General features: G+C 34.4%; 2 protein-coding genes across 6 annotated transcripts; one reads left to right on the forward strand and one right to left on the reverse strand.

Annotated features, from left to right (window-relative positions):
- Positions 1 to 979: 979 nt before the first annotated feature.
- LOC117216895 (GPI transamidase component PIG-S) lies at positions 980 to 23,388 on the forward strand. 2 transcript variants are annotated; one of them, XM_033464043.1, is made up of 10 exons: positions 980 to 1,174; positions 1,248 to 1,337; positions 19,743 to 19,973; positions 20,731 to 20,928; positions 21,009 to 21,227; positions 22,025 to 22,213; positions 22,293 to 22,431; positions 22,503 to 22,650; positions 22,775 to 23,121; positions 23,198 to 23,388. In XM_033464043.1, exons 2-10 carry the CDS (start codon positions 1,286 to 1,288, stop codon positions 23,331 to 23,333), a joined length of 1,659 nt encoding a protein of 552 aa, XP_033319934.1. In that variant the 5' UTR covers positions 980 to 1,174; positions 1,248 to 1,285; the 3' UTR covers positions 23,334 to 23,388. The 2 variants fall into 2 exon arrangements, with proteins under 2 accessions (XP_033319934.1, XP_033319935.1); XM_033464044.1 differs by having other exon boundaries at positions 980 to 1,160.
- On the reverse strand, positions 1,384 to 11,414 carry LOC117216894 (protein I'm not dead yet). 4 transcript variants are annotated; one of them, XM_033464042.1, is made up of 10 exons: positions 10,879 to 11,153; positions 6,403 to 6,487; positions 5,393 to 5,510; positions 4,229 to 4,500; positions 3,664 to 3,778; positions 3,518 to 3,582; positions 2,974 to 3,099; positions 2,505 to 2,834; positions 1,976 to 2,354; positions 1,384 to 1,855 (listed from the first exon to the last, which is right to left on the reverse strand). In XM_033464042.1, exons 2-10 carry the CDS (start codon positions 6,456 to 6,458, stop codon positions 1,604 to 1,606), a joined length of 1,713 nt encoding a protein of 570 aa, XP_033319933.1. In that variant the 5' UTR covers positions 6,459 to 6,487; positions 10,879 to 11,153; the 3' UTR covers positions 1,384 to 1,603. The 4 variants fall into 4 exon arrangements, with proteins under 4 accessions (XP_033319933.1, XP_033319929.1, XP_033319930.1 ...); XM_033464038.1 differs by lacking the exon at positions 10,879 to 11,153 and adding an exon at positions 11,285 to 11,414 and having other exon boundaries at positions 1,595 to 1,855; XM_033464039.1 differs by having other exon boundaries at positions 1,595 to 1,855; positions 10,985 to 11,153.
- Positions 23,389 to 23,397: the final 9 nt, after the last annotated feature.

Raw genomic sequence — 23,397 nt, forward strand, 5'->3', positions numbered from 1 at the left:
AAGTTATAGTTCACTCATACCAGCAAAAAATAATATTGAACCTTGTAATTTACAGAAATTTGTGGATATTATACGCCAAGCTGCCGGTTACGATGATCACCATTGTTGCTCAGCTTTTCTTTCCTTTTATGAAATATTGTAAGTTTATCATATTTTAGAACCTAAGCAACAATTACATGAAGAACGAAGAAGATACACCAAAAATCCTGATAGCTACTAAAGTCTTGAAAAGTTTACATGACTTCTTACTCAGCAAAATTATTATTAAAAAAAAAACTCGATGTACACAGTTATCCGTTATATTATATAGATAATGTAATTCTAGCGACTGATCATGCCTATTTTAAAATAGAGATTGTTGATTGTATAATTTATTGTACAACAGGTTTTTTGTCCTACATATCTTTTCTCACAATTGCATAGATAATATTTTATTAAAGGTAAGAAAGATTTATTTTTATAACAGAAATTTTTCTTATATCTTTAATTAAACAGCCATTGTAATGCGGTATTTAATAAAATATATAATAAATAAGTGGAAAAACGTTGTCATTGCTTAATTTAAGTCAAATTTTATTTTCATGATTTGGTTAAATGATCCTGTATCATATTAAGCAGCAAGAAACCTTTTTTATTAACGCAATCTATTTCGGAAATTCAATGCCGATTTTGTGAAATTACTTTAATTTTATTCATTCCTTTAAAAGATTTGATTTTGTACTATTTATTTTTTACATAATAACTATATTTCATTTATTTAAAAATGTTTCTACTAAGTAATATCTTTGTCTCGATTATCAAGTGCTTGAAGCTTTGGTTTTTTAACTTTGCGTTATGGAGGCAGTATAATTCCCGCAGGGAATTTTAAGCACTACCGCAATTACGGGTAAATGGTCATACCCACATATATATGTATACATCAATTCATAGACAGTATATCATTGACGGCGAATGGTAGGTTTTCATGAAAGTAACTACTGCTAATGCAAGTACAATGAATTTGTCAAAAAGAGAACGAATTATTATCAATTGACCGATATTTTTTTTCTCCATTCAGTTGTGGATGTACGATTATATGGGTGTTTGTCATTTATCGTAAAAATGTGTTTGCACTAAACGAGTAAAGAAAACTCTGCTTCTCGTATAGGAAAATATACGCTGTATGTTATTTCTGGTTGGTTAAGTTTCTCAATATTGTTTAATTGCAAAATTTTGTACATGTATTAAAGCAATTTGCCTCCTTTTAGTGATAAGTGTTGATAACAAGAAGGAAAGTGAGTACAACATGAGTGGGAGTGAAGTATCGGTTACTATAGGTTATGATACAGCCGTAGATGGTAAGTTAGTTTATTTATCTGTTTGACTTTCATGTTTATTTTTTCGTTGTAACTCTCGTCCTTTATGGTTACAAAAATTAAACAGTTGACACATTCAGTCGGACAATCGACTGTTATGTGAGCATTGTTTTTCGTCGCTTTGGTAGATTCGATATTTTTGTGAAATGTTATTTATAACGTTCGTGACTACCGATTACTCGTGTTTAACATTTGTACAAGCGAGTAAACATGAAGTAAACGCCACAATAAAGTGCTCAAATTTTGTGTTAAGTTGCCCAGTCAGGGAACTCGGACAGATTAAAGATGTATGTGCCCCAAGTGGAAAATGCAAATGTTGTAACGAGAAGTGTTATAATACTAGGTCCTATTCCAGCCAGCGCGATATCTCTGGTTTTAATATGACCAGCTGCAGTAGCAATTGCATTTGGCGGTGTACCTACTGGTAAGTGAAACGAGAAAGAGCAACATAGAGAGGCTGGCATCATCAAGTATAGTGGATGTATTCGTAAAGCGACACACTGAAAGAAGCAGTATATAAATACATAGTAAACAGTAAATGCATATTAAACAAAAATGTGAAAATAAATTGGCAAGCGGAAAAAGAAGATATCATTTAGGCATCGTTTAGAATTCCTTACCATTTCTGCCAAAACAGGCAAAATAATGTTTGCAACGGCAACATTAGAAGTCAGTTCTGTCACCATTTCCACAAACATACATACAATAACCAATATTGCAAATGGATGTATCGATTGTAAAGCTATAAGAGCATTTCCTAGAATGGAGGAAAGCTTGGAACTGGTGCTTCCAGCCGAGATAGCGAATCCACCACCCAAAACTAAGATCAAACTCCAATGCATCTTCTGATTTATCATTTTCCAACTAATCATGCTTGGCGATGGTTTGGTCGGACGATTAACCGGATCCGGATCAAACGATCGAAGGAAATCAAGTTTGGATGGTAATATGAAGAAGAGAATGGTAACGCAAGCAGCTGTTGTTGAGTCTTTCACGTTTCTGCAAAGAACTACGTTTGCTGAGTACATTTTGTTAAGACAAGCTTTTATTCGAGCAAGGGAAATATGAGGAGAAAGGGGAAGCAAAAGAGGTAGAAAAGGATCGAAGCAGTAACAATAATTATCAATGAATAAAAAAAAAGATACCTACAAATCAGTAAGGTAACTTGGCCAACCCCGTACGAATCCAGGATTTCTGAAGAACCACAGGAGTACAACTGCAAAGAAAAGGATACCAACAGCGGATTCGTGCCACGTAATTGGGCCGAGTTCTTTGTATTTTTTCTCGATCACGGTCGCTGCAACCTTCTCTCCTTGCGAACCGATATCAATATCTTGTGCATCTTTGCTATTTGGTCTGAACATTCCCATGTACATAACTTGAAGCCAAAGCCATGTGAGGAAGCCCATCAGAAGCATCGGTGGAACAGAATAAAGCATCCAAGATGTTAGACTAATACCTGAACTGTTTGGGAATCGTCTGCAACATAAGCGAACGATTGTTTCTCTTTCTTTCTCATTACAGTTAATCATTTCATAGTTTAAGAATGGTCGGTTGATAGATGAATAGACAATTTGGTGGATGGTTTGAAAGTGGGTCGTTCATCGAGAGCGCTTACTTTTCGAAGAATCCTTTTAACGTCAAGTTGGTGCCTGTTCCAACCAGCGTGCCAATGCCTCCGAGACTGGAAGCGTATGACGTTATGAGATAGTAAACCATCGTGATATGAGTCGGTTTCTTTGTCCTACAATTAATACAGAGAAAAGTTACAGTAATAAGCGTTGAATATCAATAGCGAAGAAGTTTGTTGTTCTTTTGTCATTCATTCTTTTCCTCCCTATCTTTCTTCTTTTTTCTTGTTTAAATGCATTAACACTTTTACTATTAATGAAATTTAATTTTTTCTTCCTCAGAAGAGATATAATTCTTTTTTTCAGAAATGTCTTTGCATTCATCTTTATTATTAACCACTATTTAGGCAAACAATTGTCAACAATCAATGAGTAACAATAGTATACAGCTATCACTGGAGCACATTATTCTCCACCCGAGTAAGAATATGCAACAAATATTCGATAAAGTGCAGTTGACATGGTTATTTGATTTAGTCTTATTGATTCTATTAAGGAAACTTATCAATTGATGAGTTTGCGACTACGTACGGTTCCACACCCTCTTCACCTCCATAGTTATTTTCTTCTTGAATAAACATGTTACCCAAACCTTGCTGAAAATTCAAAGAAAAAAGGATAAAGTTCAATGTAGAAGATGCTTGTTGACAATGGATTAAGTATATTTAATTGCTTACTGCTTCAAGTTCTAATAGAACAGTTTCGATAATGGGTAACATCATGGTCGTGGCAGCGGTATTTGAAATCCACATCGACAGAAACATGGTTACACAGAACAAGCCCAGTGTTAATCTGTAGATTGCATAATATGCATATTTTATGGCATGAACATACGCTTTTGTTCATAGATATGTATTACAACCCTATCTGTTGGTTTCATGTAAAACGTGATAATCGAGTTAATGAGGGGAATTATTATTGATTATTCGGAATTATGTACTTATGCAAGATAGTAGAATTGAGAATTATGTAAAATTATATAATCATGCGAAACAATTTAATCGTAAATTTTGTCGTAAAAATTGTCTGCCATGTATATTGTCATTTCGAGTACTTCGATATAAATTTCATTGAGAGGAATTTAGAAAATTCAGAGTCGTTACATGATATAAAAAATGATGAGTAGATTGATAGAATCAAAGAAGTGGAATGTAAAAAGAAATTCCATCCGCTACCGATAAGGAAGCAGAAGATGGTGAGTAAACGAAAGACTATTAAATGCTTTTTGGCATCCTGAATTACCTTCGATGACTGCAGCCGATCATTTTAATGATCAATAGCGCGATGCGCATATGCAGGCCAGAGTTTTCAATAACGATCGCAATCACCATGCTACCGATAAACATCATCGTGGTATCGTTCATATAGCAGGTACAGGTATCGCCGGTATTCATTATACCCATCAGTGGATAGAGAACGACAGGAATTAAACCTGTGATTGGTAAGGGAAGCACCTCGGTCATCCAAAACATTGCCATCAGACCAACCACGTATAGACATCGCATCGCTATTACCTGCGTTCAATTGACACGTAATTCTTTACGTATGAACATAAGAAAACTAGAAAGAAAAAGGTAGAAAATAGGGAATATAAAATAGAAAGAGTAAAGGTGGAAATGGATAAAGTGGATAAAGTAAAGAAAAATTAACACTTTAACGGTCAGATCTTCTTGAGTTGGGAAATGTACAATTGAAATGTATTTGCTCTTTGTCAGTATAGTAATAGCAGGCTTTTTGTATTTTCAATGATGCATAAAGTACTCTTATTGAAATAGGAAAAGGAAGTGAAAGATGGAACATAATAAAACAATAATAAGAAAAAGTGTAAAAGATAATAATAGAGCGGTAGAAGAAAGTAAAATTCTAAACTATGGGAAAGAAGATAGTATAAAAAAAAAGACTACTGAACACTGATTACACAAAAACTAAAGACACGAATTAAGAATTGTGTGCTATTATTTAATTTTCAATATAAAAGGGACGGCGTTAACAAGACAACATATTGCAATATGTTTTAACGTTAGATGTTTGTCACAATTTCGATTTCATAATGCATCAGTGGACAAACCGATCATTAACGTTCTGAAAGGACTGTAAAGAGTCACTTTTTGAAAATTGAAAAAAGATGGTGTTATGAATTACGTATGTGTGGAATTCTTATATTATGTATTTGCACGTTTATGATCTAACGATTTTAAAGATATTTATATGCGATATATAGGATATTATGATAGCTTTGAATTATTAAGAATCAGAATGGGGGTAAAAAATAAATGACAAAGAGTTACACGAGAATAAGTTATAAGATTAAAGAGGAGAAAACAGTAAGACAAAAACAGGAGAAAGTTACAATAATGATAAAACAATTATATAACTAATGTAAAGGAAAACTATCTTGGGACGAACCTCGGTAGTCTCTACCATAACGATAGGAAACAGAATCAGTGGCCATAGTACGATCACGAACGATCTCCAGTAGATTGAAAGGAATTGTATCAACAATCTTGCAAATCCGTCTGTCTTTCTGAAAGGATAACACAAATGACTGAAGAGATGAATAGTAATGAGAATGGGAAAAGAAGATTGAAAAAGAACATTACTACAGCTGATAACAAGTTTAGCTAAAAGCAATATGGTACTACGGTAATTAAAAGTTATTATTTTCTATATATATAATATAGAATATAAGAAGGATATGAGAAGTGAAGATCTTGATCGAATCTCTTTTTTGTATTTGTATCATATCAAATCGATTTAAGCTTCCCATGTACTTTTTATTTATAATCTACGGCTCAAGAAGTTTGAGCTGGATCTAATAGTTTAAACAACAGTTCCTTAAATAAACAATTTTTGTCGATATGAAAAGAGACTTGAACAAGTTCCCATAAGAACAGTGTTATTTTGTATTTTTTAAATTTATTATTATTTTTAGTAATGTTCAGAAATCTGTTTTCTTTTACAGATTAAGAATGTGATAAGAAAAATATTATATGTACATGTATAATCCTACTTAAGAAATACAAAGGTACTTTTGAAGCCTTCTCGCATTGATAAATTGTTGTTTAAACCATTGTTTAAACCGTTAAAATCAGTTAAAATATTTAAATCGTGAACGATTCTATATGTTGATATAAAATATACGGAAAAGTTCAATCGGTCTGAATGATGATTTGATACGAAAAAGAAGAGATAACAAAACAAACAAGATCTTCAATTTATTATCCAGATTAGTCAGAAAGAAAATAGTGACTTTTAGTTGCTCTAGTGATATTTAGATGCTATCATATTTGGTCGAAGACCTACTGTTAGAAATAATACGATGATTTCATTATTTTACCACGAACATACTTCACCCCTTTTTCTGCTTCTTACGTAATAAACGATAAACTATGATCGATTGTCGATCCGATGCGTACCTTCTGTTGGTGGAATCGATGATTTCCGGATACGCATCATCGGTCTGTGACGCCATCGTTCTTTGTCCAGTCGAAAGCCATGTACCTAGCCAGAGAAGAAATCCAAATACAGTTACGTTTATGAAGCGTTTTTTCTATATAATCGAGGAAAGAAAAGGAGAAGGTGTCGAAAGACTTATCGCGGATCACTCGAAGCGCTCGCTTTATGAATTAATTCACTATATTGAGTTAACATGGGAGATTGCAAAATTCAAGACGAGCGTATTGTAGTGCATCGTTTTCTTATGATTGTTAATACAATGTCGAAACGATACAAGTAGTTCCGCAATTGGTCATTCTTCTGTCACTACCTCAGTGCTTCTCTGTGCTCCCTTCTTTTATACCGCATGCTCGGATTACGGGCTAAGTAATTTCACTAACAAGCGGCACCGAACGAGATTGACCTGAAAGGTCTCGCACGATGGGTTATCCTAACCATGTCGTCCATTTTACGGTGTTCGCCGTTCAAGTTGCTTTTTCTACGCTATTGCGTATTCGCGTCTTCAAATGGATTCAATTCCGTGGTATTATGCTATTTCAACGGAACTACAATCAACATATTGTCCCGTTCCTAGTTCGCATGTAAAAAAATGTATATCAACAAAGAAAATACTTGTACTGATCCGTATTCATGCGATCCTGAAATTGGCTTTAGAAGTTTAAAGATGTAGAAGAACAAATGTTGTAACAGATGTTCGTGTATGTTCTACTTCTTTAGTTGTGTTTATAAAAATATGCGTTTGCATAAATATTCACGGTCTAGTTATTATGTTGTTTTAGCCAAGTTAAAATATCGTTCGATCGCCATTTGAAAAATTGAAAAATACTGTACTACACAGTATCGATGCAGCGCACAACTGCACGTTTTGCGCCTTTCCTTTCAATTGTTCGAATCGGTTGTTGGCATCGTTGCATTAAAAAGACAGTCGAGACAAAAATAAAGATTCGTGTTTACAATTGTGCAGCAATTAACCAGTTATATCGAGTCTGTACGGTTTCGAAGCGTTTGCAATTAAACCACGTTCCATTAACCTTTTAACCGAATCATCCGTAGAACAAAAATACCTATGCTTTTGAAAGTAAATGTCAATAACGACTAGACTGTGGATATTTATGCATTCATAGAAAATTTAAACACGACGAAGAAGACCGGCATTTATAAATATCAATCAGCCAGTTTTTTCTTATTGAAGGAGTTCATTATACTTGACATCATTATATAGGCGTCGTGTATTTAAAACAGATCGTAAGATGCAAATGATTTATTTAATTTGAATGTACCATTGGCAAGGTTTTAGATAGACAATTTAAGTTTTGTATAATGCACATGATATTCCTAATTCCACAAGAAGATACTAACAATAAGTATTACTTTTGATTAGTCTGTCGTTAATTCGTATATTCTTAGCTGCAATCAAGGTCAGTTGACCAAAATATCCACATACTTATGGACAATCGTGTATTTACTATTAAACACTCTGAGGACGGCTGCTCTGACAAGCATATAGCCTGAATTCCCGGGTGTTTTTGAAGCGATCGAATAAAATTCAAAGCGAGCAATAATTACTATTATTATTATAGCATTTAATATTTCATTATAGTATATAATATTATTATTATAGTATTATTCAAGTATGTAATGTAAAAACACTTTCATAATATCTCGTTTATAGCATCCATTGCTTTTCTTACTGTTTTATTTAACAGTATTTAACATTTCTATAGGATACTGCATGAAGTGTGGAATCCGCAGAGTGTTAAAAACATGATCGAAACCCGGAGAACCTTTAAATTGTAGAATTTACTTTCAGTAGAAATAAACAATAGCAAATTATTATGTCTAAGAAGTTTCTAACGAAGAAGAAGAAGTAATTCAATGAGCAGCGATGTTGTTCGTGTGTGTTCACTTGGATCGATTTTTTCTTACTTTTACCAGTGCAGAATGTTTAAGAATGCCTTTTTATCGGTTCTTTTATCTCAAAGTTTGCCTCTTGACTGGTACCGAAACGGCAACAAGCCATGAATTCCAGAAGAGTCAACATACTGAGCTTATACTTTATAATAGCTTATAGCATTGCACCGACATCGCGAAATCGCATGGCCGTGAGAAATCGGGAACCAAAGACAAAATAAGATCCTGAGTCGAGTATCATTGCAAGCAAAATCACTATTACAACGTGAATTTTTATGTATTCGTCGAAGAAGATTTTAAGGGGCAAAAATGCATGGAATGCACACAATAAGCTATGAATGGTTCTTCGTCAAAATATTTGAATATTTACCATCGAAAACTTCCGTGTATATTTTATATCCGTCAGATAAAATATTTTGAAATTTCACTAGCGCTGTGACGAGACACGAACAAGACGATCGTTATGATTACATCGGTAAAATCTGAAAGTAATCTGGAAATATACTATATATACAGGGTGGTTGGTAATTGGTGGTACAAGCGGAAAGGGGGTGATTCTACGCGAAAAAAGAAGTCGAAAATATAGAATAAAAATTTTTTTTTTTCTTTAAATTTTTCCATCGAGACAACGATCTACAGTGAGATCCGTTATAACGTACCGCACGCGTACCGAGCGAAAATTCAAAGTCGATTTTCTCGAAAACAAAGCCTCGAACGAAAAATTGTTATTCTATATTTTCGACTTCTTTTTTCGCGTAGAATCACTCCCTTTCCGCTTGTACCACCAGTTACCAACCACCCTGTATATTCTAGATTCACATTGTGTGCTAATTTTTTCATAAATATATGTTTGCAGTAGATGCCTCGTAATTTCTATAGTAATATAGATAGTAGTATAATATAGTTGAAGTGTTACGAGACATTTACTGCAAACATATATTTAAGAAAAAATTAGCACACATATATAAAATATATGATATCTTAAAAATATAATATACTACATATAGTATATTATATATAGATACTATACTATTTACTATATATATAGTAGTATAGTATAGTGGAAATTACGAGACATTTACTGCAAACATATATTTATGAAAAAATTAGCACACGACGTGAGTTGTATGTTAATAGTAATCTTAAATATATCAAGACTTTTTATTATAGTGGACAATTGATTGTTTAAATGGTTTTGTGATCTTTGGAAAATGCATACTTGTACTGAATATCCTGCAGCTTCTATAATGTAGTACGTATTCAAATTTGTTTCGAACATTACCTTATTTAAAGTAATCATGATAATCACACGCACACGCATATAACAATGATAGTTTTCCATCATATGTTTCTTCTGGAGAGCGAACGTATATTCTATATGTTTTGAGAATGAAAAGTATAAATAGTATCTCAATACTTTCTTATCGCGTTAACATAGAGTATCTACAAAAAGCATTTTCACGTATGCTAATTTTTTAATAGATTTTTCTCTATCATATCTCATATTACATTTCCATCGTACCAAACTTTTGTAATCACGTGAAAATGCTACCGAGTGATGTATAACTTAATATACTTGGTTCTAATTAATTAGTACGTAAATGCTATTATAACTACAATGGTATGCGAGTACTTTTTCATAGCCACTGTATTAAAATATATATCACCCAATATAAAAATTAGAAGCTTCTGACTTGTTCTATGGTTATGGGATGTTGCAGCGTATAATGACGACAGTCGTGTCTCATTATGTAGTATTAATAAAATTTCCAAATATTTCATACAACACATATAATACGCATATTTTAATGACAATGTGAGTCATTTCTGTAGCTCATTGTTGTCTCTCAAAAGCGGAGTGCACAATATCAAAGATAAGGGATGATAAGCAAAATATTAATTGGGAGAAAGATATTTGATCGACAGAAGCTTTTGAAAAAATCTTAATACAATTTTAAACGTGTCATGCTTGGTTCCTTATCACTAGAATTTCAGATGTTTACACGCAGATTTATATTTTTATCAACACAACTAAAGAAACAGAAAGACGTTGGTTTCACTTATTAAATGTTATAACGAATATTATTATACAAACATTTTTTTATATTAAACGCTTTCTATGCACTTGTGCAACCGTCGATCATCAATTTTCCATAAATAACAAATGTATAAACATACTCATATCGTATAAAAATATGTAACACAAATGACAAAAATGAAAAGTTTTTAGCTGGCTTCATAGTTATGTCTGCATACAACCCTTAAATATAAAGTATTATAGTACACACGTTGGCTCTACGAATTTTATTGGTACGTTAAGACACGTTTTGTTAAAACGTGACACAATATATATATATGTATATTGATTTTTAATATTCATGATAACGAATATGAATAAGTGGGCAAAGATTTGAGACATTGAAGATCGATATATCGTACGTATACGAATTGAAATCGTTCGATTGGATATCGCGTGGCCGGACAATGAACGCGTACATTCGAACATGAACGGGATCTCTAATCACCGTTGATTCTTCAATCACCGTAATACAGCTCGTACGGTATATCGTCGGATGATTATTATTGTATTTGCCGCGTATTCTCGTTCACTTTCCCGCGAACCGATCTCACCAAGATAGAATCGAGTCGTTCGATTCGCTTAAAAATCGACCGTTTTCTTTGATCGTCGTGCACACTTTTCTCTACCACTGCCTCGTTTCGTTTGAAGAATCGAACCCACTGTCGTTTGAACTATCACCCTTCTCTTTTACTTCTCTTTCTCTTGTTCAGTTGTTCCTCCCGCCTCTTGCTCCTTCTTTTCTTTCTAACTACCACTCTGCTAATACTCTACCACCACTTTTTCTTCTTCTTCTTCTTCTTCTTCCGCTTCTCCTTCTTCCTACTCGTTTTCTCTTGTTTTTTGTTACTTACCCCTACTTTGTGGTTCGTCCTCTGCCTGCTTAGTTGGTTCTCCAACGACTGGTAAGTGAACTCAACGAAGCAGCGACTCGTGACAAACGTATCATTCCCCGTCTCTCGACCTTGATACGTCGATGTTCTTAATGCAAGTTTACCCGTGAACGTAATCTACCAATCACCCACGTGGAATTCGTATTTCGACGTGATCAATCGCTTTTTGCTACCTTTGTTTTTTGCTTTTGGCGATACTCGGGAAACGCACGAAAAGAGAAAAGAAGAATTCGATCATAGCTCAGAGTTTCAGGGTGTGAGATCGCGAGAATCGCGTAAACGTGTCAAAGAACGAAATTACATTTTCAACAATTTTCAAGTTCTTCTTACTTTTCTCACGTACATAATAAAGTTTGTCTGTCGTTTGCGATAACGAGCTAATGGATATATTCTTGACTGTTATTTATTTAGTAAGATTAATTGGAATTTTTTTAAGTAAGTATACATTTCAATAAAGGAGAATAAAGTACGCACGGCGGCGTTTAAATCAATTTAATCCCGCTAGTAATTAATCCCGCTCACGCTATCGTTCGTCCTCGTGTTTATTACGTGACGCATCCCATGGTTCAAACAGGCCGCTGAACGTAGTTAGAGAAAATGCAAACTTGGAACGTGTCGAAAAAATTCGCCAAATAAGACCGAGCGAACTGTACAGACACAGTCAGTCAGGAACTTGTTGTCTCATCTCACTTGCCAAACAAACTAAAAACGTACATTGTCACAAAATTATTTATATTTACGTATTCCTATTTACATACAATTAGTTGCAACAGTCAATTTATTTTGTGCAATTTATTTGCATGTTCTTGTATTTTTCTTTAGCCTTGTGTAATTAGTTTAGTGAACGAAACACGACTCGATTTTAACGCGATTTTTCCACCGTTTGCCACGATGTAGCAGAACATATTTTGAACCTTGGTTCAACGCTGTCGAGCGTACTACGAATGTCTACGAGTAAAAAAGTTTCGAAAATACTTTATATTCATAACGAAACCACTGTTACCTCCGGTAAAATAAATGGGGAATGCAGCTTGCTTTTTTCATGACGTTGTAAATAAGACTTTACAACAAATTCAAAAAGCATGATATTTTTATTAACTTGATACTAGGTTCGTCGTAGTGGAAATAATATTTCATTTAAATTATCCAATCTACATTTCAGAAAGATAGAATTACTAAATACGGCATGCGGAGTTGCACATGTAGCCACTGTAGTAATAAATAGCAGGTTATTCCAACTTCTGCAAAGATGCAAAATTTTGTATTGCAGAAGATAGTATGTAATTTGAACGGGCATTAAACTAAAGTGTACTGAAAACCTGGTATTGAGTTAATAACAGTATCGTGTAATATGCCTTTTGAATTTGTCATAAAGTGTTCTATAATGTCATGGAAGATTTGTGTTTTTCAATGTGACCTTGGTTTTGTTGTGAAAACAAAGTATTTTCGGAATTTTTTTTATCTTCATCCATAGTACGCTCGACACCATTAAACTACGGTGTAAAACATTTTCTGCTACACAACCGCAAATGGCAGATAAATAGCGAGACGCGTTGCACTGAACGTAACACTGTAATTGTATATGCTAGTAAAGTGCAATTTGTTTTAATAAATCCCCATCCATTGTACAACTTTTACATGATGTATTACTTTCTACCATGTCGTTCGATTACTTTCGTTATTTATTAGATACAGTTAGCCAAATACACGTATACTTTGACGAGCTTTAATCTAGACTTTTTCGAAAACAAAGTTTCCTACGTAATTTTATACCATTCTTCGTTTCTCTCTTATTTCCAGTCACATAATCTCTCTGACTCATGTGTCCAGATTTACGAACATCGTATGGTATATACCGATCTTGTGTCTCCATTTCCCTTCTAGAACTTGATGCATATCATGAGATACACCACCCCCTATTTTTTGTTAGTCTCTAGCCTTTAGCTAATCTAGGTCTCCTATATCTTGACGCGTATCGATAGAAGCTGGCAGAATAAATTATGGCTAAAAATACGAGAGCGTTGTTACCCGATGTTATCAGATTTCCTTCGAGTCTCTTTCAAGTTTCAAAAATATTAATTGTCATTTATTTAATAGTACCGTTGGAACACCGAGGTAGTTTTGGACAGAACTCAATATCATAGAAATAAAGAATTATTAGGTTAAGTAAAAAGTTCTGAGCGTTTTTCGCTAGATGTCTTTAGTGAGCCATATCTCACGATGTGCACATCGCATCGAGTCATAGTATACACCGATTTCAAGGTGATATTACGCATCAAAAAGGTTCTTTGTCAGTTTTGTGTTCGGTGAAGCCAGTTGTGTGTTACAGCGTTCGAAAATGGAGATAAAAAAAGAGAAAATTCGATACATTCTTCAGTACCACTACGACCAAGGTGAAAAGGCGGAGCAGGCGGCCAAAAAAATTTGTGCTGTTTATGGACCCAGTACAGTATCGAATGCAACAGCAAAGCGGTGGTTCCAACGATTCCGTTCTGGTAATATGGACGTCGAAGATGAGGCACGCTCTGGTAGGCCAATCGTCGAAAATGTGGATAAAATCATGGAAATCGTCGAGTCGGACCGGCATGTGAGCACTTATTCCATTGCCCAGGAACTGAAGATTAGCCAGAAAACCGTTTGGAACCATTTGCATAAGGCTGGTCTCAAGAAGAAGCTCGACGTATGGGTGCCACATGAATTGACGCAAAAGAACCTTTTGGACCGAATTGATGCCTGCGATTCTTTGTTGAGACGTAACGAAATCGACCCATTTTTGAAGCGGATGGTGACTGGCGATGAAAAATGGGTCACATACGAGAACAACAGCCGAAAAAGATCGTGGTCCAATCGCGGTGGGCCGGCCCAAACGATCGCCAAGCGTGGATTAACGGCCAAGAAGGTTTTATTGTGTGTTTGGTGGGATTGGAAGGGAATCATCCATTATGAGCTGCTCCCATCGGGGCAAACACTTAATTCGGACCTCTATTGTCAACAACTGACCAGACTGAAGCAGGCGATCGACCAGAAGCGGCCAGAATTGGCCAATAGGAAAGGTGTTGTGTTCCATCAAGACAACGCCAGGCCGCACACATCTTTAACGACGCGTCAGAAGCTCCGAGAGCTTGGCTGGGAGGTTCTATCGCATCCGCCGTACAGTCCAGACCTGGCACCAAGCGATTATCACCTTTTTAAGTTTTTGCAAAATTTTCTTGATGGTACAAAACTGGCCTCAAGAGAGGCTTGTGAAAATGAGCTGGTCAAGTTTTTTACCAATAGGGACGAGGACTTCTTCAACCGCGGAATTATGAAATTGCCTTCAAAATGGACAAAAGTAATCGAACAAAACGGCGCATATTTAATCTAAATCGAATAATCTTGACTATGTTAATTTCATCGTCGAAATAAAGCGAAAAAGCGCTCAGAACTTTTTACTTCACCTAATATCTTAAAGCAAACTAGTCGAGTAGTTAAATCTATTTGAAAACGTAAGTTATTTGAATATCTGTTGTTTCATTTCATGTATATTTCGTATTTGTTTCTTGACTTAATCAGAAAGCAAATATACAAATGTTTATCTATGGTAGAATTTGGAATCTCTACGAAAAAATCCTGATGTGTGCGTCTATGTATGTATTTCTTACATATTTCTTTTCACACTTTCCAATCTGATAAAACGTTTCAGTAGTTCGAGTTCTTTCTAAAACGAATATTTCACGCGAGGTAAATAGGTAAATATATTTCTTATACGCGAAAGATAATTATTTGTTATCCTTTAGTTTTCACTATCATTTGTAACGATCGAGTATTTAGAAAAGAAATTATTTAGAAATTGTAATATTAATTTATTTCAAATTAGTAAGCCTGGCATTTACGCTATTTACAAAGAATTTTATTTTCAAGTAAACACGTTTGCTATTTTATTTGACGCAATTATTTATATTTTTTCATTCGCTATTTTCATTTCCAATAAATTTCGAATAAATATACTGTTCATTATATATATATATGTGTCGGAGGCAGGTTGGCATTTTGGGGCGTTCGACGAACCTCTACTTACTTTATCGTCGCGAATGTAGCCAATCTCTATCAGTACGAATGTGGACGCTACCAGAGGCTACGAGTAATGGTAATAGGATGGTCGAGATGACAGCGAATTCAGGTCCACGGGAGGACTAGTATCAACGTGCTACTCGATTCGGGTAACTCAATCGGCCATTCGTCCTACAACTCACTCACCAACTGACTAACTCTAACTCTCACTCTAACTCTGTCAATCCAAAAGAGGCTGCCCTTATATACTCCTGTCCCCGCTTTTCGGGTTAATCTTTGTTTTAAGGAGAGCCATATAATTATTTCATACCTCTGTCAGGTACATGTCCCTCCCGTGACCGTGGCTACGTCCGGTGACCTGCCATGTCACTTCGAGCCCAAACCCATCCTCATAAAGTCAGATTGGAACATTAAGACTATTTCTTATTTTTATTACTTAAGGGCGGCTATAGTAAAAGTCTGGACTAGTGTATTGGGGTTTTTCCCAACATTCTGGACGGGAAATCCCGCTGTCTTTTCTTCTCCGACATATACGTATGTTCAATTTGTTCCTGTACACGCTGTTATCTCCTTAATTATTGAAACTTAATAATATATTCCGATTTCTTTTTACATTTTTATTTAAAGAGAGGTCAATGTCAATATAGCTTTTTTAAATGGAATTATACATTTTTTTTATACACCATTCGATGCATCTTTTAATTCTCTACAAAAAAGAGGTGTGAAGTTACTTGGGTCGAAAAATGATTAGTTTAAAAGATATTTCAATTTTAATATTGTCAAACTTATGGTACGTGTAACAAGAAGAACATACATAGCAAACAAACGTAAAAGCGACCCAAGTACTTTTATAGCTTTATGTAGGGTATACAAAAATATATTAGCATTAGTATTCATTGCACCATCCGTACACTGTTTAACGTTACACTTAAAAGTGTTGCATTGGCATTGAAATCTCTTTAAATAAGAATGTAAAAAAAGATTGCAAAATCTTCTCTTTTCTTCTCGCTTAAGACAATGATTCCCTTCTTGGAGTACATGGTTTTACTTTTTACTTATTACATATATGCAACATTTACAATTCTATTTAATTTATTTCTTTCTTTCCTCTCTCTCTTTCTCCTTTTCTTCCCTTATTTTCCTTCTTCTTTATAATTTATTGTTCTTGTTATTTTATATTCTTTCCTCTCATATGTTATTATGTCTGTTCTTTTTCTTCACAGATTCTACATATCTTTTTGTTACTTTCTTCCCTATATCTGTTGCCTCTCCATTCGTTGCAGCATGTAAATCTTACTATAACGGTTTTAGTTTTATGCCCTTTCCTTTGTGTCCAGGGTCTACCCAGGTTGTCTAATATAATTTGCTCTTTCTGCTGTCATTCAATTTTTGTATTCCATTCGTACTCCTTTTGTATTTCTTTGCCGAGGTTGATCCTCGACTTTATTTTGTTCCTCCATCCTCTTACTTTCTTTCCCCTATACTACTTGTTAATCCACTCATCTATTCTGCTCTTTCCCTTGTCTTCCCTTTGCCAGGGAAGGTTTGTTCCACCTCCTTTATGATACGATCTCTTCATTGGCACTGAAACTATCACACCAGTCAAAATGACTGGTTTTACAATTTTATAAATGTTCCAACCCTCATTTATAGATCATGGTCCCAGATGGATTAATAATACTAAAAATGTACTACATAACATGGAATTCTTTTTGTAAGAAAGTAATAAATCAATAAATATAAAGATATTCTATTATTACGAATTCTTTAAAGATCGATCATTTTGACTGGTTGTGGTAGAAATAGCTTTGTCTTAACTATCGGTAGTTTAGTGCTAATTTACCTCAAATCTATTTCCTCCTATTCTCTTCTATTTACCTCACTTCTGTATTTTTTCAGTATCACGTTCTCTGTTTCTTTTTTTATTCTGTCTTGATACTTTAGTACTCTGCTTCCTGCTTCTATACTTATTTCTTCTATTTCTCCTCACATCACATATCCAGCCGTCTACCCTATCTATGCCGTACTGACCTACATAATATAGCGAAATCATGATCATAACTTGCGTCTATTTTAAACACTAAATTACTCAGTTTGTTGTGTACTGGAGGCTACTACTTTTGCCCTTTGCCCCATACATGTATTTGCTGTTCGCTATCTAAATACAACAGTTTGCATTAACAAACAGTTAATGTATAATTTACAAACTGAAAGAATCTACAAAGGAGGCAATGTTTATAACCGTCAGTTCCTTTAATTACATATTAGCTTTCGAAAAATGTGTTCGGACAATAAAATTATAATTACAGTCATTCTCTCCTCTTTTGATATCGATGAAGATAACGAGAGAAAACAAATACATTTTTATTGACCTTTCTGTTTTGTTTGTCGGTTTATAACTGAAAAGAATATTTTCATATAGAATAATTAAAACAGCCGAAGGTATAATTGTTGAAACAAATAATACTTGATAATACTTGATAAATAAAGGTATAATTGAATATCGTTCAACGTTTTGATATTGTGACAAGCAATATTTTTTTAACGATGAGCAGACTGACATAAGATTAAAAACTCAATCGTGAGAAAAACATAAGATTAATTGATAACGCATACTGCTAACACAAAAACTGCTGCTTTCTAAAAAAAAAAAAAAAAGGAAAGGAAAAAGGAAGACATGTTGGAAGGGCAAATATCTTAAATTCAACACGTGGATACGAACATGTCTGTTAGAAGAAACGACTTTGGACGACTGACAATGGCAAGTGAAAATTACGTGCATAAGACGAAGGACGACCGTATTGCTGATTACAAAATTACAGTTAAATCCTCTATAATCACAATTAAATTACGGCCACATAACTAAATGTGTACGTACCACCAATCGCACTCAACGATCGTATCTCTGTAGGGTGTCTCGCAATCGATAACTCTGTTACAAAGTGATATCTCCGCTGTCATCGAATGATGAACACGTTAATTGCTGGACCGAAGAAACATGTATTAGAAATATTTAAGAAATTATTTATGTGAAAATTTATCCAAATACAAAATAGATAATGAAACAAAGGTTATTCATTTCGTTTAATAGAGATCGAATAATGAAATAATCTAGAGAAAAACTATTTCACGTTCAAGTAAACTGAGATAATGTTCAAGATAGTAATGTATTATTGGAATTCTTAAAAGAATTAAGTGATCTACATATTTTTTCCTTATATCTGTTTTTTTACCTACTACTGCCCACAAATGGCTGAAAAATCATGCGTCGCATTTAAATGGAACACCGTGTACATGCGGTGATGTAATTTGGCGCCAGAATAGCTAGCAGAAACGGCGAACGTTCGATTACCATTGACCGTGCGTACTATGAGTGGGTGGGTCGTCGAGTTCGATGCGTTTCAACGGTCACAACCAAGGGAATGAACTCGTGTATCCTTGGACTCGGTCCAATTTTATTTTCAAGGTTACATTGCAGCCATTTCTTACCTGAGATCATTGATCCAATTGAAGCGAATCGAGCTATACACGCATATGCAACGAACATATACAGACATATGCAACGAACACGCGAATAACAAATATTTAATAAATCGCTTTTTTTGTTTGTAAAAATTAAGTCGATTAGCTAAGATATTTCTCATTTTTTGCCACGTAGATTAACACTTAATACGTGACTTACTTTTATATATATATTGAATTCAATTACAGAGGCTACAAAATGTATCGGCACATAACCTTAATTTTGTAGCGTTCTTTTTATCGGGTTTTACATTTCATCTACATGGTATCAAATTCTCGTACGACACGAAATTTCGTATACTTTGACTTGATCAATTAGTATTTAGCAATATGCCAATACCTTTTTGTAGTCACTGTAGTAAGGAAATAATAGCTAGAAGCAATACTTATCATTTTCTTATAGAGTCAATGAATTTTTAATTATTCGTTTAAAGATTGATTAACAGTGTATTTTTAAGTTTGAAACGCTTTTCATCGATGTATAGTTCTAAATATACTTAGGTTAAAAATATGTTTGAATTAATTACGGTATAAGTTTAGAAAAATCTTTGTCCGATCAATAAGATAAGTCTTACCTAATCAGTTGCATTCTCGTAGATACCAATATTTCTGCATTGCGTATCTATTATTTACCCAAATGGATATTTTATAATAATAATAATAATAATATGTAATAATAAAATAATAATATAGATAGCAATAATAAAATGATGATATAGATAGACTGAAGTCATTATTTGTCAATGCATAATTTTTGTATACTAAATTGCATTTTGCCAAAAATAGGCAAATATCCGATTTATGTGTTTTCCGGAAATAATCGTTTACTCAAAATAATATTTTTCAGAGAAGTACAGTGTTTACGCGAGTATCTCCTTTGCTGTGCTATTGTTGGGTGTCGGAGTTCCACTTTGGTGGCACACTACTGCAGTTCCGCGTGTATCGCTTCCTTACGCTGGAATCGAAGCACTCTCCGACCTAGACATCAATATTAAAACGAAAATTGTCGTCGTAGCTCTGTCTCAAGATCGAGCTGAATCCTTGGTGCACCACATAACGGACGCTTTTAAAAATTCCAGTGAGCAAATGAAAATTACATCCTCCTTTTTCTCTACATATTTTTTTCATACACGGTAACATGTAGATATAATACATTTGAAGAACTAATTCAGCATCCAGGAACAATGTACATCGTACAAACGCATGTCCTATTTGGTCTTGTTTACCAGACACAGCGAGCTTTTTACAGCGAAATTTTTATATAATATATTTCTATAACAAACAATTTTAATCCCTCTTCTTTTTCCTCATTGAACTTCAATAAGTTATGGATTAAATATAATATCGATGATAGAAATTTTACACTAAAGTATGAAATATCAGGCGTTAATAAAGTATTATTAAATATCAAGTATAAAATATTTTCGCGATCCTTTTAATTAATCCGTTAGATTTTTATTTGCGAGAATACTCGAAATCATTTGTTGTTGAAATGTTTGCGCAAAATTTGTTGAAAATGTTATATGTGCTTCGGTACAAAATTGAACAAGAACTTGAGCAAATTTGAAGAATGTTAGACATATTTCGTTTATAATTTAATAGAATTTAATGGGAAAGAGATTAAATTTTTTTTATTATAAATGCATATATTATATAAACATTTTTTGTTAGGGAAAGCTCATTATATCCAGTGAACAAAGTCAAGTAGAACATATGTTGATATAAACCTTTTACATTTTTTGTAGATACCGTATCGAGTGCTGAAATATAGTCCATATGTTATAGGACACCTTACACACACACACATATGTATATAGAAGCTTTATGTGTTACAGGTATCTGTCGGATAGAAGTTATTTACCATGTGATATCCAGTAATCTAGTAACTTCTGCGTTTACGCATCATGAACTAGAGAAAATAGCATCGACTTTCGACCTGGACGTCGGACAAATTCTACTTTTGGAAACAAACAACTTAAACGATGCAGTTCTCGTCGGCTCGAAAAGAACCATTTACTTTTCTACAGAAACCAGTAAGCAGCAATCTTACGATCAAGATCGACAATCGCTGAAAATTTCACCGTCCTCTTGCAACTGTTCATTTTCGTTTCAGCTGCCTCCACTTTGATTCAAGTATTATCGGAATGGGTGTTGCTTGAAAAGTCACTGACTTTAACGAGAAATGCACTCACCGAACCAACTCTTTACAGCCTAGATGAGGAAAACAGGAGAAGGTTCCCGGCTAGCCCGGCTTACGATGTACTCATCACTGTGGTCAATCCAGATCCAGAAAAACTGAAAGTTGCTTGGGATCTCCGCGTGATGGCCGAGGGTGGGTAAGAAAGAAAATCTCATTTTTCTAATAGCTCTGCCTTTACCGTCATATCCACAATGAACAGCATAATTACAGGTTTCATAACTGAATCATTTTTTATTACCATTAACATTGCCATAAGGTTAGTCGATTGCATCGAATGGATCGTATAACGAGTTAGTATACACTAAGTAAAACTCCATTTCTTGAAACGTTGACCCCTGACAAATTCAGATAAATGGAGTTCCACTGTACGTATAAAATGATTATGTTTCAACATTAATGTGATCCTAAGCAGTAAGAAGTATATAAAATTACCACAGAACACGAAAATTTTCCGAGCTGAAATGATTCGCACAGAGTTCCGATCCAGAACCCATTGAGAATCGATGCGAAAATTTTAAAGATGAAAAAGACAAAGAAAAAATTGTAAATCTTCATCTATATCGATTCTTGAATTGCTGAAGAGAATCGCAAAACAATGGAATAGAATTCATCTTGAGTATTGCCAAAATCTTGTACAAACTATGCCAAAACGCATTAAAATCACCCTAAAAGCTAAATAATACCTCATAGAATAAATGCTACTCAACTAGGTTAGAACTGGCAAATTTTATCGTGAAAAATATTGCGCGAAACTAAATGAATCAATTGTTACAAATTGCTTATGTTATTAGCTCTAATTGACCAAAATGTGTTTATTTCATGTATACCTTGACATTAATGATAATAGAAAAGGTTTCATACAAAATCTGTGATATTAGTACAGTTATGTGTATCTTTATTGAATATCTACATATATTTTTTGCTTATAGAATACGTCGAACCATTTCTCTCTGAGCTTTCGATTCTGAGTAACTTCTCTGTCAAATCACAGTGGTTGTATTTACTGCCATTGGATGTCAGCCCGAAACGAGTGCCTGATAGTGGCCCATTAGGTAGACATTTTGCATTATCAGAGGACGTTTTACCTCAATTAATTACACCATTGGAGAAAAAACTAGGTATGTTATTCGTATTTTCACCCCCTTACGAAGAACGAAATAAAATCTGTAACTCTAACATTATCACTATTTATTTTAGCCTCACAGGTTAGTCTCCATCCAACTATCAATTTCGTTATTTATGCTGTTCCTTGTGACAGCGCTCCGTTACATATTTACACGCGTTCTGGACATCGATCGAAAATTAACGCTAACGTCGAAGCGTTTCTTTCTCCAAGGTAATGCTCCTAATTTCGAGTCATCTCCAGTTAAGATATATTTACGTTGTCTTTTCTATTTCTTGGTATAGATGGGGTGGTGTAGTTTTGATCAATCCACCCGTTGAAGCTTGCATGGCTGCGAAACTCGATCAACCTGTTACCATTGTGCCTGAACAGACTACCATTGTTGGAACCTTTCTTACCCAATTGAAACTTCTTTTAGGCATTCCTGAACCGGTAATCAAATCATTATCTTTCTTATTCGTTTACTCTAGCTCTACGTGTTTCTTTTATTTTCCATTCTACTATCCACTCATTGATACGATGAAAAGTGTCTCCACGATGCATCTATTTTTTCCAGAAATTCTTAAATGGTGTTACCGCTGTTTCTTTGCCAGGATTGAAACTGCGTGATTGGGAAATCGATGCATTGCTGCGTGTACGCACGATCGAGCAATTAACATCGGCAAAATTGACTCTGCAATCGATTGCACAACTTCTTCAAGAAATTGGTAACATTGTGATTACAGATATTGTAGGAAACAGAATTAAAACAGCCTTACGTTTGGTAGAAGATTCGGCTCAACGATTAACGCGTGGCGATCTAGCTGTAGGTTTTCTGCTGAGTAAAGAAGCATTTGTTACTGCGGAAGCAGCATTCTCCGATCCAACGCTCTTTGCTTTGTTATATTTTCCCGAAGATCAAAAGTAAGACATATTTGCTATCATTCATCCTTATCTATACCAAGTCTTTCTCATCTTATTGTACTTTCTTTGATTTCAGATACGCTGTATACACACCTCTCTTCTTACCAGCCATGGTACCAGTCTTGCTTTCCTTAAAAAATATTTATCGCTATTATTTCCATCGAAGAGTCAATAATCCATTGAAGGAAACTGCACCAGGCCAAAATAAATGAGAGCAGCAAGTGTTTCACGATAACGTCTTGAACCATTTGCCAAGTTTTTACTTCACATTGTCTT

Source organism: Bombus bifarius, unplaced genomic scaffold, assembly GCF_011952205.1.
Source record: "Bombus bifarius isolate JDL3187 unplaced genomic scaffold, Bbif_JDL3187 scf7180000007974, whole genome shotgun sequence".
In the NCBI taxonomy this organism is placed as follows: domain Eukaryota; kingdom Metazoa; phylum Arthropoda; class Insecta; order Hymenoptera; family Apidae; genus Bombus; species Bombus bifarius.